The sequence below is a fragment of the Lactuca saligna genome, chromosome 3 (assembly GCF_052625555.1).
Source record: "Lactuca saligna cultivar CGN05327 chromosome 3, ASM5262555v1, whole genome shotgun sequence".
Classification (NCBI taxonomy): domain Eukaryota; kingdom Viridiplantae; phylum Streptophyta; class Magnoliopsida; order Asterales; family Asteraceae; genus Lactuca; species Lactuca saligna.
In genome coordinates, this window is record NC_136419.1 from 23860260 (window position 1) to 23875906 (window position 15647).

General features: G+C 34.3%; 3 protein-coding genes across 5 annotated transcripts; all 3 read right to left on the bottom strand.

Moving 5' to 3' along the window:
• Positions 1-2251: 2251 nt before the first annotated feature.
• Positions 2252-5412, bottom strand: LOC145034793 (uncharacterized). 3 transcript variants are annotated; one of them, XM_078983304.1, is made up of 7 exons: positions 4366-5412; positions 4150-4290; positions 3920-4026; positions 3439-3832; positions 3162-3344; positions 2924-3057; positions 2252-2836 (listed from the first exon to the last, which is right to left on the bottom strand). In XM_078983304.1, the coding sequence occupies exons 1-7, from the start codon at positions 5284-5286 to the stop codon at positions 2368-2370; spliced, it is 2349 nt and encodes a 782-aa protein (XP_078839430.1). In that variant the 5' UTR covers positions 5287-5412; the 3' UTR covers positions 2252-2367. The 3 variants fall into 3 exon arrangements, with proteins under 3 accessions (XP_078839430.1, XP_078839433.1, XP_078839431.1); XM_078983307.1 differs by having other exon boundaries at positions 4375-5411; XM_078983305.1 differs by having other exon boundaries at positions 3439-3829; positions 4366-5411.
• A 1134-nt stretch (positions 5413-6546) lies between these two features.
• LOC145034794 (uncharacterized) lies at positions 6547-9722 on the bottom strand. Its single transcript, XM_078983308.1, has 7 exons — positions 8811-9722; positions 8595-8735; positions 8243-8349; positions 7729-8146; positions 7453-7641; positions 7221-7339; positions 6547-7150 (listed from the first exon to the last, which is right to left on the bottom strand). Exons 1-7 carry the CDS (start codon positions 9720-9722, stop codon positions 6676-6678), a joined length of 2361 nt encoding a protein of 786 aa, XP_078839434.1. The 3' UTR covers positions 6547-6675.
• Positions 9723-11527: 1805 nt separating this feature from the next.
• LOC145035266 (F-box protein SKIP3-like) lies at positions 11528-12061 on the bottom strand. The gene is made up of 3 exons (XM_078983840.1): positions 12020-12061; positions 11797-11906; positions 11528-11726 (listed from the first exon to the last, which is right to left on the bottom strand). Exons 1-3 carry the CDS (start codon positions 12059-12061, stop codon positions 11528-11530), a joined length of 351 nt encoding a protein of 116 aa, XP_078839966.1.
• Between the last annotated feature and the right edge of the window lie 3586 nt (positions 12062-15647).

Below are 15647 nucleotides of genomic sequence, written 5' to 3' on the forward strand. Positions count from 1 at the left end.
TTAGTTCAAAGGAGTGAGTGGACAAGAAATATTTATTATTTATTTGAATGGCTATCAGCCATACACTTCACCGGTGGTGGTTTTTGTGATGTTACAATTGCAGAAGAAGTTGATGATGATTCATTTTTACCAAAAGATTTAAAATTTAATTTCTTTATGACTGCAAGTAATAGAACCAACTAATGAAAAAAATAAAACCAACGGACCAAAGGTAATATTTGTTGTTATTTTGTATTACTATCTTTCACGGAACTGAATTCAAGATTCCATTCTAATGTTTGAGGGATTCACATTTATGCTTACATGATGATGATGATGAGGTCCATATTGTTGATTTGACTATAGGTTTAAGACCCAATTAAACTCATTTAGCTCTCAAAACTCCGAAACTTAACAGGTGTGTCCATGTTAAGAATAAATGGTCTTTCGGAAGATCCATGTGACTAATTGATCTTGATCAGGTAATAGATGGGTATCAAAAGTGTTTGGTGATTCACAGAGGACTATACAAGTTGATAGCACCCAACCATGGCCTTATCTAAATGAGGCTCTAACCTAATTCCTAGTAAATTTTTACTTATGGTTTCTTAATCTTTTGCTTTAGGCTTCATTATCTTTGGGTGATTGATATTTAATCTCTTTAGGATCATAGGGTGGCATATAAAATTTTGAAGGTAATATGTTTAATAAACATGTTGAGAAATCTCAAGTTGACACAACAGTTGAATGGGTTGTATGTTCAAGAAATAAGTTGAAATTGGGTTTAGACTTATTTAATTTTTAAATGGGTTGATTTTTTAATAAATAAGTTCAAATTCTTTGTAGGTACACCACCACCACCCCATCTCCCTGTTGAAAATCTATTAAAAATCTATTAGTGGTGCAATAATTTGTTTTCATGTATGGAAGTTAGGTTTTGTAAGAGTGTATTTATTTTTCTTTGGCGTATCCAATCCCTCAAAGCAAGAATCTTCTCTAGTTTTAAATATTTTTAAATTATTTTATACCAACCTCGCAAAAAAATCAAAGTTTTTGACCAATGATATTAATTTAAATTTTTTTGAACCAAAGTAGCAACTTTTAATTAACTACGTTAATCATTTTTGTAATTTTGTCTAAATTAGAACATAAAAACCACTATATATTTTGTCTTAATTCAAATAACATAAAAATTATTATATATTTTGTATTTTTTCCGATTTCACAACATAATTTTAATTTGTACTAAAAAACCACTAGTTTTTTTTTTATAAAAGTTCTATCACAACCGTCATGAAGTGCTAATGTATGCGGTACTCGATTCCAAGATCCGTGGCACGCAGATCAAAAGACTAGACTAGATGGTCATTTTTTGGGCTTGTTGCTTGGCCCACAAGCAATCCAAAATTTTGTAATTATAAATGGATTTTCTTCTATGTGTGTTTTTCTTCGTCTAATAAAATTCCCTATGATTTGCCCATAGAGTAACACTAGTAACAATGTTACTTTGATTGTATGAATCATGTTAAATCTTTGCCGCCTTGATTTTATTTCACATATTTATTAATCGGTTTAACGTATCTTTATACCTAACATTATGTATTCAATCCATTGTCACGAAAGCAACCATGGAGTTAAGGCTATATTCACCCCACTTTTTAATTTATCTTTAACACCCTTTACACATTTTGGGTTGAGAGGTTTCTTGGATAGGCTACAAGAGTTAATTTGGACAACAAAAAAAAAATTGAAGCTGAATCTATTTTGTGTCGTGTGTTATTTGCATATTGCAACAACCGGTCATCTTTTCAACTCTTGTCATGTAGCTTTCTTAATTTGGTCTAAAAATTTTATGGCGAGATATTACCAACCCTTAGCACAACACAATTCATGAAAGAATAAGGTGGTTGAATGCTTCGGGTCGTAACAAGAATCAAATAATGTCTTGACGCGTTGGTTCTTACTATACATCAATATGAGGATTTAAATTTACTAAAATGATGTGTTGTTTTGATCTACAATATCAAGAAAAAGACAGACAAAATTGTTTATTAATCTTATTTTTTGGTTGTTCATATGAAACCTAAGTTTATAAATTAATAATATTGGTTCGTCACAAATCATCATCATTGTTATTTCTTATTTGCAATGCTGAATTTTTTCTAGCATCTTGTTAGTTTTTAACAGATTTTGATCGTTAAAATTAACTCAAAGTCATTAATGAAGTCCCTCCATTACATTATCTTCACCTACAAACTGGAATCGTAATTAATTATTTTTACAAATTAAATTCGATTAACAAAAACACCCTCTCAACATCTAAGAAGTGATAGATTGGAAATTGTTTAGGAATAGCTATCAGAGTAGATCTGATTTCACAAGTAGAATTTATTTTGGTCTGATCTCAAATCCTTGAATGATAAGCCCTGTAAGTTGCTCCCGTTCGTTAAAGGTAAATTCAAACGCTAAGTTGAGAGAAGTAGGAGTATCTGCTTTAAATTGAGATATCTCAACTTCCATCCACCCATCTTTCCTTTGTCTCGGGAGGCAGTCTAGTTTGGGTCTATACAATGGGTTCTTGTTTTGTCTTTGATTCCTATTTTGATCACCATCTGTCAGCATGATAAACGGGATTGTTGGACTGGTTAAATAGATCACACCAACTTCACTGAAATTCGGTGAGTCTCTGTTGATATCCCTTACATCTACAGGACACTCAAGTGTCCCCTGTCTAACGTCTGGCAATTTGTACACAAGGTAAGTTGCGTAGGGTGTGTTTAATGATACCATATGGAAGTTGATATGGCAGTTTATACGTAAAACCCTGCCTGATTCACATTCAGCCACCTTCTCGAATCTGCAAATATATATTTAATATTTAATTAATTAATGTTTTCCTTTGCAAGTTTCATTTATAACCAAAATCAATTATGTAGCTACGTACCTTGATTCATGTACAGATATCCAACGAAGACACGCAAGCTGTGAGAACCTTCTGGATTCCTCATCGCACTCTTCTAATACTGCTCTTGCCGATGCCATACAGCATTTGATTCCATCTTTATCAAGAGAAAACAACTGTAGGAACGATTTCAACAATCAAATACAGTGTTTGCGACAAATTAACCTTTCCGTTGTTACTCTGTAAATTAAGAACGAAATAAAAAAAGATTATTATTTACCATTTGGCCTCTGTTGGTAAGAATTCCGTTTGAAAGAAGCGTGTAGATTTCCTTGTTGGTAATGTTGTATGGGACACGATCCTTTGCTGATTTGATTATGTGCTGATAGTCGGTTGGTAGTTTTTGTTCCCAGTTTGTGTTTGAATTGTCTACTACTACTACTACTGGTTCTTCTTCTATAGCCTGTAGATGAAAATAAAATTTTATTTTATCCAAAATGTCATGATATTGATCTTTGTTATGATCGATGATGATGATGATGATGTTAAAAAACTACCTGCATCTCGACAGGCAAGAACTGGATGCCTTCGAGTAAAATGATATTGTAACTAGGAATTCCTTCAAGCAAAAGCTCAAGCTTTGCGACTTTTCCATAACTAACAAACTGGCAAAGTTCAATCATCATCCACCCATTTTCGGTCCAGTCAGCAAAGTGGGAGAACGATGATTCATCTGCGTCTTTAAATTTGTATTGTAACCCAACAAATGTCGGTTGAGAAGACGTGATCTCTGATGATTCGTCGAAATGTGAAACATCACTAAATCTATGAATAAATTTGAACACCAAGTATGCTGCGTATGTGATTCCTGGTGACAATAAAATCGTTTCTATATCAACCTCTATCTGCAAATTATTTGTTCCTTCAATCTTAGCTACCTCAGAAAACCTGCTAGGGAGAGAAGAGTTATGCATCATATATATATTGATCTATGTATTTGTGTGTGTATACAGAGATGATCATGAGTCATGAGAGAACCTCGATGTTGAGTAAGGAATCCACTCCACAGTTCCAGGATCTTGGAACGAGAACTCTGATGCAGAAATCATCTCACAGTTCTGTTCCTTCTTGCTCAAGGAGAACCACTAAACATTTAGAAATATCTCAAATTAGTACCAAACGAATTTACTATCATTTGTTGCTAATTCAGTTAGTAAATTACACATTTATCAATTATGCTCATCAAAACTTTAAAGAAAGTAAATTACCCTTCTACCCCAATCAACACGAACTCCTGAAGATAAAAGCAATTTGAGTTCTCTTTTATTTGTGTAGACTAAGGATTGTTCTCTATCAGCCATCTCGATTATTTCTTCATACTCCATGGGTTTTCCACTTTGAAAACTTTCCTGTAAAACAAAAAATGTCAATTTAATTAGCATCTTATGATTAGGAAAACAGATAAAAGGATAACTATATACTACCATACTAGCCTGATATTCAAGTGCAAGCTCAAGTTCTTCAAGCACTTGAGCCATGGTGGGGCGTTCTTCACGCTCTCTTTTCAAACAACGATATGCAATTGAAGAAAAGGTTTTTAAAGAATTTGGTTCCATTTGTTCCCGTAGACCATTGAAGATAATATCTTCTAGTGTTCCTTGTTCATAGCTCTGTTGTGCGAGTTTTGTCAATAATCGATGCTTATCATCGGGTCTCCCAATGCACAACCTCCCACAAAGGACTTCAAACAATACTGCCCCAAACGAGTACACATCCGACTCCTTTGTCAGAATATTTGTCTCTGCATACAACGGATCACAGTACCCAAATGTCCCAACTGCATTGGAGACAAGAAACGTGTACTCTTGATTTGCAGGGCCCATTTTGGACAACCCAAAATCGGCTATTTTAGCTTCCCAAAACTGATCTAAAAGAACATTCGCGCTCTTCACATCTCGATGCAAGACTCTTTGCTGTGTCCCAAGTGGGTTGTGAAGGTACTCCAGTCCACGAGCTGCCCCAATGCATATCTTCAGTCGTTGAACCCATGTGAGACTGGTGCTGCTAAGGTACTTTTCGAGGCTACCATTAAACTCAAACTCATAAACAAGAATCTTTTCCTCCCCTTCATCACAGAAACCTAAGAGAGAGACTAGGTTTTTGTGTCGATAACGAGAAAGCATCATTATCTCCATCAGAAACTCATGTTCACCTTGTCCATGGCGTCTGTCTAACCTCTTTATTGCGACGGTTTTTGTTAGCCCGTCGGTGGAAGTTATCTCTGCTTTGTAGACCTTGCCGAATCCACCCACCCCGATAAAATTCTCAGGTCCAAAGTTATTGGTGGCCAATTTTATGACATCAAATGAGATTTTGAGGTGTTCCAACTGTTTCAGCAGCGCCATAATCGATTTCAAAAAGGGGAGGGGAGTATGAAATAAAGGTATAGCTTAATTGGCTCCCAGAGGTATTTATTTAAACTTCTTATCTCTATGGAAAGTTTCCGCGTCCATTCACACAATGAGCACAACTCTTACATAGCGAACATAACAATCAGAGTAGAGAATGTACAATATTGACCCCTGAACTATCTACATATTTACAATATTATTCCTAATAGATCTAGCTAAGCTATGGGAAGGAAGAAAAATCGTTTACGTTTTATTCAATTTGCATCGACAAAATACTTTGAATTCTATTCATTTGCACACAAAAACCGTTTACTTTGACTTTTATTTTTATGGAAGGAAAATGAAACCGTTTACTTTGACTTTCCGTATCTTCTTATCCGGATATCTAAATTTTAGTCCAACTATTTTTTTAAAAGTAGACATTCTGGTTTCACTAGTTTCCAAAACCTATACCAATTGTATTTGGACGGTTGAATCGAGCAATTTAGAGCGTCACTGTGAGTTTTTTGCTAAACATCTCAACAAAATAATAAAAAGCTCAAAATATCACTACAATAAAAAAGCTTTTTTATTAATGTTTTTTTTATGAATTAAAGATAATTAATATTACATATAGACCCCATAAAAAATAATTAAACAAGCAATTAATTAAGTTTGCTATTGGTTGAAAGCGACGAAGTCCCATACACTTCAATTTTTTTTAGAACCATTTATGATTAAATTCATTTTCTTGAGTTCTTGTGACAAATTTGCTTTTAATGCTCAAAATCGTCAAAATGCAAAACATATTATTAATTTTTATTTTTCAGAATATGCAAGGGTATTTGGAATTTATCTTATTATTATATTATTTCAAACACCAAATTTTTTCCCGCAGATGTTCGCAAAGGCGTTGGCAAGATTTATCTTATTATCATATTACTTTTAATCCAATGGTTAGTTTCTTCCCTCGTCTTTATGTTTTTGTTTATGTGTATGGTATATTTATGTATGTTCGAGTTACTGTACTTGGGGTTTAGAATTTGTTCTTGTTCTGGTTTCTCTCGTTGCCTTTTCTTGTAGTCTTGAGGTTGTTTTGGCCCATGATGCGTCTGGTACGTAGTGGGCCGTTTTTCCGCCCTGCTATTTTTTTATTTTTACTGTTAATAAAATTTAATAGAGGTACCCCCACCCCTCCCTTTTTGTTTATTAAAAAAAATACATTGAAAACTCATCTCTTGTACCAAATAATGGATTTTAAAAGTATATCCAAAGGCCCACTCAATCTTTAAAAACTTGGATAAAAAAATTAAGAACCACCACCAATTCGGGGAGTAATCTTTGATTTAAACATGCCGACATATCCCTGTTAACAACTAGTAGATCTCATTTCACAAGCACAATTTATTTGGGTCTGATCTCAATTCCTTGCACAATGAGCCCGATAAGCTCTTCCTCGTTGTCACAAAGGCTCAATTCAACATTTATGTTTATAGTACTAGTAGTAGCATTTGTTGTAAAGTTCCATATCTGAGCCTCCATCCATCCATCTTTTCGTTGCCTCGGAGTGCCCTCGATTTTCGGTCTATGCAATGTGTTCTTACTTGTCCTTTGATTATGATCTTTGTCACTCTTTGCCATCATGATTAATGGGATTTTCGGACTGGATAAGAAGACAAACTGCACCTTTTCATCTTCCGAAGAATATCCATCGGAATCCTTTACTTGTAATGGACATTCAAATTTCGCATCGCTTACTTCTGGCAATTTGTACACAAGGTAAGTTGCATAGTTTGTGTTTGGTGACATCATGTGGGAGTTGATACGACAATTGATATTTAATTCACTGCCTGATTTACATTCGGCCGCCTTTTTGAATCTGCATCACTTACATGTTGTAAAAAACACACCAAAATGATATGCATCAATCTTGTAAGAAGGGTACATACATCGATTCATGTAGAGATATCCAATGAAAGCTCGTGTCTTCGTTGTCTTCGTTGTCTTCTAGAATTACTCTTGCTGCCACCATACAACATTTGATTCCATCTTTATTAAGAGAAAAGAACTGTAGATCAATGATTTCAACAATAAGCGTTAACAACCCAGAAGAATACAATTTGTTATCAACAAATATTTCCTTTGTAATTAGAAATTAAATAGGATTAATTATATATGTACCATTCGGCCTTTATTCGTAAGGATCCCATTGATAAATAGCATGTAGATTTCCTTGTTAGTGATGTTGTATGGCACATGATCCTTTGCCGTTTTGATTATGTATTGATAGTCACGTGGTAGTTTTTGTTCCCATTTTGTATCTATCATCGTATTAGAATTGTCTACTGCTACTGGCTCTTCTTCGATAGCCTGTAAAATGAAAATTAAATGGATTAATTCAAGGAGTCATAATCTCATGGAGTAATTATGATGAAAGGATTCATGATTGATGTTTACCAACTCCACAGGCAAGAACTGGATGCCTTCAATTAAGATACTATCACGAACATGAATGCTATCGAAAGAAACCTCAAGCTTTGCGGCTTTCTTATGACTAATGAATTGGCACAGTTCAATCAACATCCATCCATTATCTATCTGCTCTGCAAGGTAAGAGACTGAAAATTCACCTGCATCTTTAAATTTATATTGTAAACCCACATATAGTGGTTCAAATAACATCTCGGATTTGACTGTATGTGAATCATCGGAATCATGATCAAAATTATGATCAGAATCCTCAGAATTATCCTCATCAAAAAATTTGAAGACAAGGTATGCTGCGTATGTGATCCCCGGTGTCAAGAAAATTGTCTCTATATCAACCTCTATATTCATATCCTCTGCTCTTTCAATTTTTGCTACCTCTGAAAACCTGCACATGAGGGACAAATTAAGGAGTTAGTCATCATATACATATGTATCTATGTATGTGTCTATATGTGTAACATAGATAAAGAGAGAAGAGAACCTTGAGTTTTGGTCAGGAACCCATTCGATAATTTTTGGATCTTTGAATGAAAACTCAGATGCAGAAATCATCTCACAGTATTGTTCTTTCTTGCTCAAGGAAAACCACTAAACATTTAGAAATATCTCAAATTAGTACCAACATGAATCTAACTTTGTTTATTGCACTTAACCAAATTAAAAAGTACTGTTTTATTACATTCCTTGATAATTCAGTTGGTAAAATGCACATTTACAAATTATATGGTCTTTAGTAATATTTCATTAGTGTTAGCAAATTTTATAGGAGTGCATGAAGTTTTTAACAGAGTTCATCATAAGTTTAAGAAAAGGAGAGAAGTAAACTAAATTACCCTTCTTCCCCAATCGACAAGAATTCCTGAAGATAGAAGCAATTTGAGTTCCCTTTTATTTGTGTAGACTAAAGGATGCTCCCTATCAGCCATCCGGATTATTTCTTCATATTCCATGGGTTTCCCACTTTGAAAACTTTCCTATAAAACAAAAAATGTCAGATTTAGCATCTACAAATCGAAAAACAGATAGAGGAGAAGCACTACTATACATGCCTGATATTCAAGTGCAAGCTCAAGTTCTTCAATCACTTGAGCCATGGTTGGGCGTTCTTCACGATCTCTTTTCAAACAACGATAAGCAACTGAAGAAAAGGTTTTCAAAGACTTTGGTTCCATTTGTTGATGTAGACCATTGAAAATAATGTCATCAAGTGTTCCTTTTTCATAGCTCTGTTTTGCTATTTCTGTCAACAAGCGAGGCTCCTCATCAGGTTTCCCAATGCTAAGCCTCCCACAAAGGACTTCAAACAAAACCACCCCAAACGAATACACATCCGACTCCTTTGTCAGAATATTTGTCTCCATGTAAAGCGGATCACAATACCCAAATGTCCCAACTGCATTGGAGACAAGAAAGGTGTACTCTTGATTTGCAGGGCCCATTTTGGACAACCCAAAATCAGCTATTTTAGCTTCCCAAAACTGATCTAAAAGAACATTAGCGCTTTTCACATCTCGATGCAAGACTCTTTGCTGTGTCCCAAGTGGGTTGTGAAGGTACTCCAGTCCACGAGCTGCCCCAATGCATATCTTCAGTCGTTGAACCCATGTGAGACTGGTGCTGCTAAGGTACTTTTCGAGGCTACCATTAAACTCAAACTCATAAACAAGAATCTTTTCCTCCCCTTCATCACAGAAACCTAAGAGAGAGACTAGGTTTTTGTGTCGATAACGAGAAAGCATCATTATCTCCATCAGAAACTCATGTTCACCTTGTCCATGGCGTCTGTCTAACCTCTTTATTGCGACGGTTTTTGTTAGCCCGTCGGTGGAAGTTATCTCTGCTTTGTAGACCTTGCCGAATCCACCCACCCCGATAAAATTCTCAGGTCCAAAGTTATTGGTGGCCAATTTTATGACATCAAATGAGATTTTGAGGTGTTCCAACTGTTTCAGCAGCGCCATAATCGATTTCAAAAAGGGGAGGGGAGTATGAAATAAAGGTATAGCTTAATTGGCTCCCAGAGGTATTTATTTAAACTTCTTATCTCTATGGAAAGTTTCCGCGTCCATTCACACAATGAGCACAACTCTTACATAGCGAACATAACAATCAGAGTAGAGAATGTACAATATTGACCCCTGAACTATCTACATATTTACAATATTATTCCTAATAGATCTAGCTAAGCTATGGGAAGGAAGAAAAATCGTTTACGTTTTATTCAATTTGCATCGACAAAATACTTTGAATTCTATACACAAACCGTTTACTTTGACTTTTATTTGTATGGAAGAAAAATGAAACCATTTACTTTGACTTTCCGTATGGATATCTAAATTTTAGTCCAACTATTAAAAAGTGCACATTCTGGTTTCACTACTTTCCAAAACCTATACCAATTGTATTTGGACGGTTGAATCGAACAATTTAGAGCATCACATGTGACTTTTTTGCTAAACAACTCAATAAAATAATAAAAAGCTCAAAGTATCACTACAATAAAAAAGCTTTTTTATTAATGTTTTATATGAATTAAAGATAATTAATATTATATATAGAACCCATAAAAAAATAATAAGTTTTCTATTGGTTGAAAGCAACAGCCAACTAGTCCCATACACTTCAATTTTTTTTAGATCCATTTATGATTAAATTCATTTTCTTAGTTCTCGTGACAAATTAATATACATATGAATGCATAACACCCTAGTGTATATGAATGCATAAGTCATAACAGCCTTATGAACAGTAAAGCATAAATGGTCCCTAAACTTTATTAAGGTTGTCAGTTTTGTCCCATTTTTTAATTTTTATTCAGTTTTGAGCCACTAATTTTTTTTAAGTCAAAAACCATTTGCTTTTAATGCTCAAAATCGTCAGAATGCAAAACATATTATTAATTTTTATTTTTTAGAATTTGCAAGGGTATTTGGAATTTATCTTATTATTATATTATTTCAAACACCATGTTTTTTCACGCGGATGTTCGCAAAGGTTTTGGGATTTATCTTTATTATCATATTACTTTTCGTCCAATGGTTAGTTTATTCCCTTGTCTTTATGTTTTTGTTCTTGTTTATGTTTATGGTATATTTATGTATGTTTGAGTTACTGTATTTGGGATTTAGAGTTTGTTCGTGTTCTCGTTGCCTTTTCTTATAGTATTGAGATTGTTTTGGCCCATGATGCATCTCGTAGGGGGCCATTCTTCCGCCTTGCTATTTTTTTTATTTTTTCTATTAATAAAGATTAATATGGGTGCCCCCATCCCTCCCTTTTTGTTTATCAAAAAAAAAATACATTGAAAACTCATCTCTTGTACCAAATAATGGATTTTAAAAGTATAACCAAAGGCCCAATACTCAATCTTAAAAAAACGTCGATAAAAAAAAATTAAGAATCGCCAACTATTCGGGGAGTAATCTTTGATTTTCTTTAAACATGTCCACACATCCCTGTTAACAACTAGTAGATCTCATTCACAAGCACAATGTATTTGGGTCTGATCTCAATTCCTTGCAATGAGCCCGGTAAGCTCATCCTCGTTGTTACAAAGGCTCAATACAACATTTATGTTTATAGTACTAGTAGTAGCATCTGTTGTAAATTCCCATATCATAGCCTCCATCCATCCATGTTTTCGTTGCCTTGGAGTGCCCTCGATTTTCGGTCTATGCGACGGGTTCTTATTTGGCCTTTGATTATGATCTTGTTCGCTCTTTGCCAGTGTGATTAATGGGGTTTTCGGACTGGATAAAAAAATGAACTACACCTTTTCATCTTCCAAAGAATATCCATCGGAATCATTTACTTGTAGAGGACATTCAAATTTCTCATCGCTTACTTCTGGCAATTTGTACACAAGGTAAGTTGCATATTTTGTGTTTAGTGACATCAAGTGGGAGTTGATACGACAGTTGATATTTAATTCACTGTCTGATTTACATTCGGCCACCTTCTTGAATCTGCATCACTTACATGTTTTAAAAAACACACCAAAACGATATGCATCAATCTTGTAAGAAGGGTACGTACATCGATTCATGTAGAGATATCCAACGAAAGCTTGTGTCTTCGTTGTCTTCTAGAACTACTCTTGCTGCCACCATACAACATTTGATTCCATCTTTATTAAGAGAAAAGAACTGTACATCAATGATTTCAACAATAATCGTTAACAACCCAGAAGAATATTATTTGTTATCAATAAATATTTTCTTTGTACTTAGAAATTAAGTAGGATTAATTATAGATGTACCATTTGGCCTCTATTCGTAAGGATCCCATTGATGAATAGCATGTAGATTTCCTTGTTAGTGACGACGTTGTATGGCACATGATCCTTTTCCGTTTTGATTATGTATTGATAGTCACGTGGTAGTCTTTGTTACCAATTTGTATCTATCATCGTATTATAATTGTCTATTGCTATTCGCTCTTCTTCTATAGCCTGTAAATGGAAATTAAATGGGTTAATTCAAGGAGTCATAATCTCATGGAGTAATTAAGATGAAAGGATGCATGATTGATGTTTACTAACTCCACAGGAAAGAACTGGATGCCTTCAACTAAGATGCCATCACGAACATGAATGTTATTGAATGAAACCTCAAGCTTTGCGGCTTTCTTATGACTAATAAATTAGCACAGTTCAATCAACATCCATCCATTATCTATCTTCTCTGCACGGTAAGAGACTGAAAATTCACCTGCATCTTTAAATTTATATTGTAAACCCACATATAGTGGTTCAAATAACATCTCGGATTTGACTGTATGTGAATCATCGGAATCATGATCAGAGTTATGATCAAAATCGTCATAATTATCTTCATCAAAAATTTTGAAGACAAGGTATGTTGCGTATGTGATCCCCGGTGTCAAGAAAATCATCTCTATATCAACCTCTATATTCATATCCTCTGCTCTTTCAATTTTTGCTACCTTTGAAAACCTGCACATGAGGGACAAGTTAAGGAGTTAACCATCATATACATATGTATCTATGTATGTGTCTATATGTGTAACATAGATAAAGAGAGAAAGAGAACCTTGATTTTTGGTCAGGAACCCATTCAATAATTTTTGGATCTTTGAATGAAAACTCAGATGCAGAAATCATCTCACAGTTCTGTTCTTTCTTGCTCAAGGAGAACCACTAAACATTTAGAAATATCTCAAATTAGTACCAACATGAATCTAATTTTGTTTATTGCACTTAACCAGACTAGTTACATTCCTTGATAATTCAGTTGGTAAAATGCACATTTAAAATAATATATGGTCTTTAGTAATATTTCATTAGTGTTAGCAAATTTTATAGGAGTGCATGAAGTTTCTAACAGAGTTCATCATAAGTCTAAGAAAAAATAAATTACCCTTCTTCCCTAATCAACAAGAATTCCTAAAGATAGAAGCAATTTGAGTTCCTTTTATTTGTGTAGACTAAAGGATACTCCCTATCAGCTATCTGGATTATTTCTTCGTACTCCATGGGTTTCCTACTTTTAAAACTTTCCTATAAAACAAAAAATGTTAGATTTAGCATCTGCAGATTAGGAAAACAGATAAAGGAGAAGCAATGCTATACTTGCCTGATATTCAAGTGCAAGCTCAAGTTCTTCAAACACTTGAACCATGGTCGGGTGTTCTTCACGCTCTCTTTTCAAACAACGATAAGCAACTGAAGAAAAGGTTTTTAAAGATTTTGGTTCCATTTGTTGATGTAGACCATTGAAAATAATGTCATCAAGTGTTCCTTTCTCATAGCTGCGTTTTGCTATTTCTGTCAACAAGTGAGGCTCCTCATCAGGTTTCCCAATGCAAAGCCTCCCACAAAGGACTTCAAACAAAACCACCGCAAACGAATATACATCCGACTCCTTTGTCAGAATATTTGTCTCCATGTAGAGCGGATCACAATACCCAAATGACCCGACTGCATTGGAGACAAGAAAGGTGAACTCTTGATTTGTTGGGTCTATTTTGGACAACCCAAGTCGGCTATTTTAGCTTCCCAAAACTGATCTAAAAGAACATGCGCGCTCTTCACATCTCGATGCAAGACTGTATGCTGTGTTCCAGGTGGGTTGTGAAGGTACTCCAGTCCACGAGCTGCCCCAATGCATATCTTGAGTCGTTGAGCCCATGTGAGAGTGTTGCTACTAAGGTACCTTTCAAGACTACCATTAAACTCATACTCATAAACAAGAATCTTCTCGTCCCCTTCGTCACAAAAACCTAAGAGATAGACTAGGTTATTGTGTCGATAACGGAAGAGCATCATTATCTCCATCAGAAACTCATGTTCACCTTGTCCATGTCGTCTATCTAATCTCTTAAATGCAACAACTTTTGCTAGCCCCCCGTCCCACCAACCCTGACAAAGTAATCATCGTGGAAGCTGTTAGTGGCCAACTTTATGGCATCTAATGAGATTTTTAGGTGCTCCAACTCTTTCAGCATCGCCATGAATAATTAGTTTGATACGACAATTGCACGATTTCCGAAAGATAGGAATGAAAAAAAGGTATAGCTCAAAAGGTTTTTACGTTGCTTGTTATGGAAACAGGAAAAGTTTCTGCCTCGAGATCTAACTTAATTAAGGGACTAGAGAAAACCATTATATTTGTACGGATGATTGTAAAAGCCGTTTACTTTGACTATGCATTTTGTTGTTATTGTTTAGTCAAAGTCTATATCCACATGATAACGTGAGTCGAAGGCACGTACAAACCCTTTGTGTATTTAGGCATCTGTAATGGATTGTCAAATTATCCATTAAATATCTATATAACACCACCCACACAATCTGTTAAACACATATTCAATCATAATCAAAATTTATTCTTTCTATTGAACCATTTAATTATCATTTAACTTTGCTTCATATCATCATCCACACTTCATTCAACTTTTATTCAATTCTAGTTATGATTCTATTTAACTCTTATACTACTTGCATTGTAGATGTTTTTATTATATTGTTATATAACATGGTTGCGTTGACAAATAAAAAGAAATCCAAAAAACGACAAAAGTATGTATTTGGGATCCTTGAAACAATTGGAAAATGATTTTAGGACAAAAACTAATTTAGCCAAAACAGATACAAATATTTATTGTTAAAGATAAATAACTAATGTCAAGCAAAAACACATAAAATTAGCAATCATTCTTGAACACACAACCTAAAGAACTCTATCTTCATTACGTCACTCCATGGAGCTATAACAATTTTAACTATAATTATAAATAAAAATGATAATTTTTATTTTAAAAAAATATAAAAACAAAAATAATTGAAGTTTTGAAATTTTTAAAAGAATTAAACTATATGAATAAAATTAATTTATAATTATAAATATATATTATTCCATTCCTGAAAGGAATAAAAAAAATACTACCATGGAATGAAAATCAAAGAAGGAATAACTATAAATATATATATCGTTCCATTCCCCGAAGAAATAGATGAAAAAAAACTTCTCGAAATAGAATGAAAATCAATCCAGAAGAAAGAATCATATTCCATAAGAAATAAATCAAAAACAGACTGGAACTTTTTGGATTAAACCGATAATACTCATGAGTTTTTTCAGCTAGATTTTCAAAATCCCTGGAGTTGGACCGGACTTTTTTGTCTGAATTGACTGGCTGCCTTGTGCAACTTTAATAACTTGACACTGGGTTTCCATGTCATCTATCACGTCACATCATAGTCTATGTCACTTTGTCATCACAAAACCCAATTAGGATCACCCTCCTTTTTCTCCAAAAATTATTATCCCCTTGTAACTTCTCCAATAGCTGGCATGGCCAATACATTCAGATCATGCCCTAAAAACTAATAATGAGGTAATAGTTGATTTCGTAATTTACCCAAA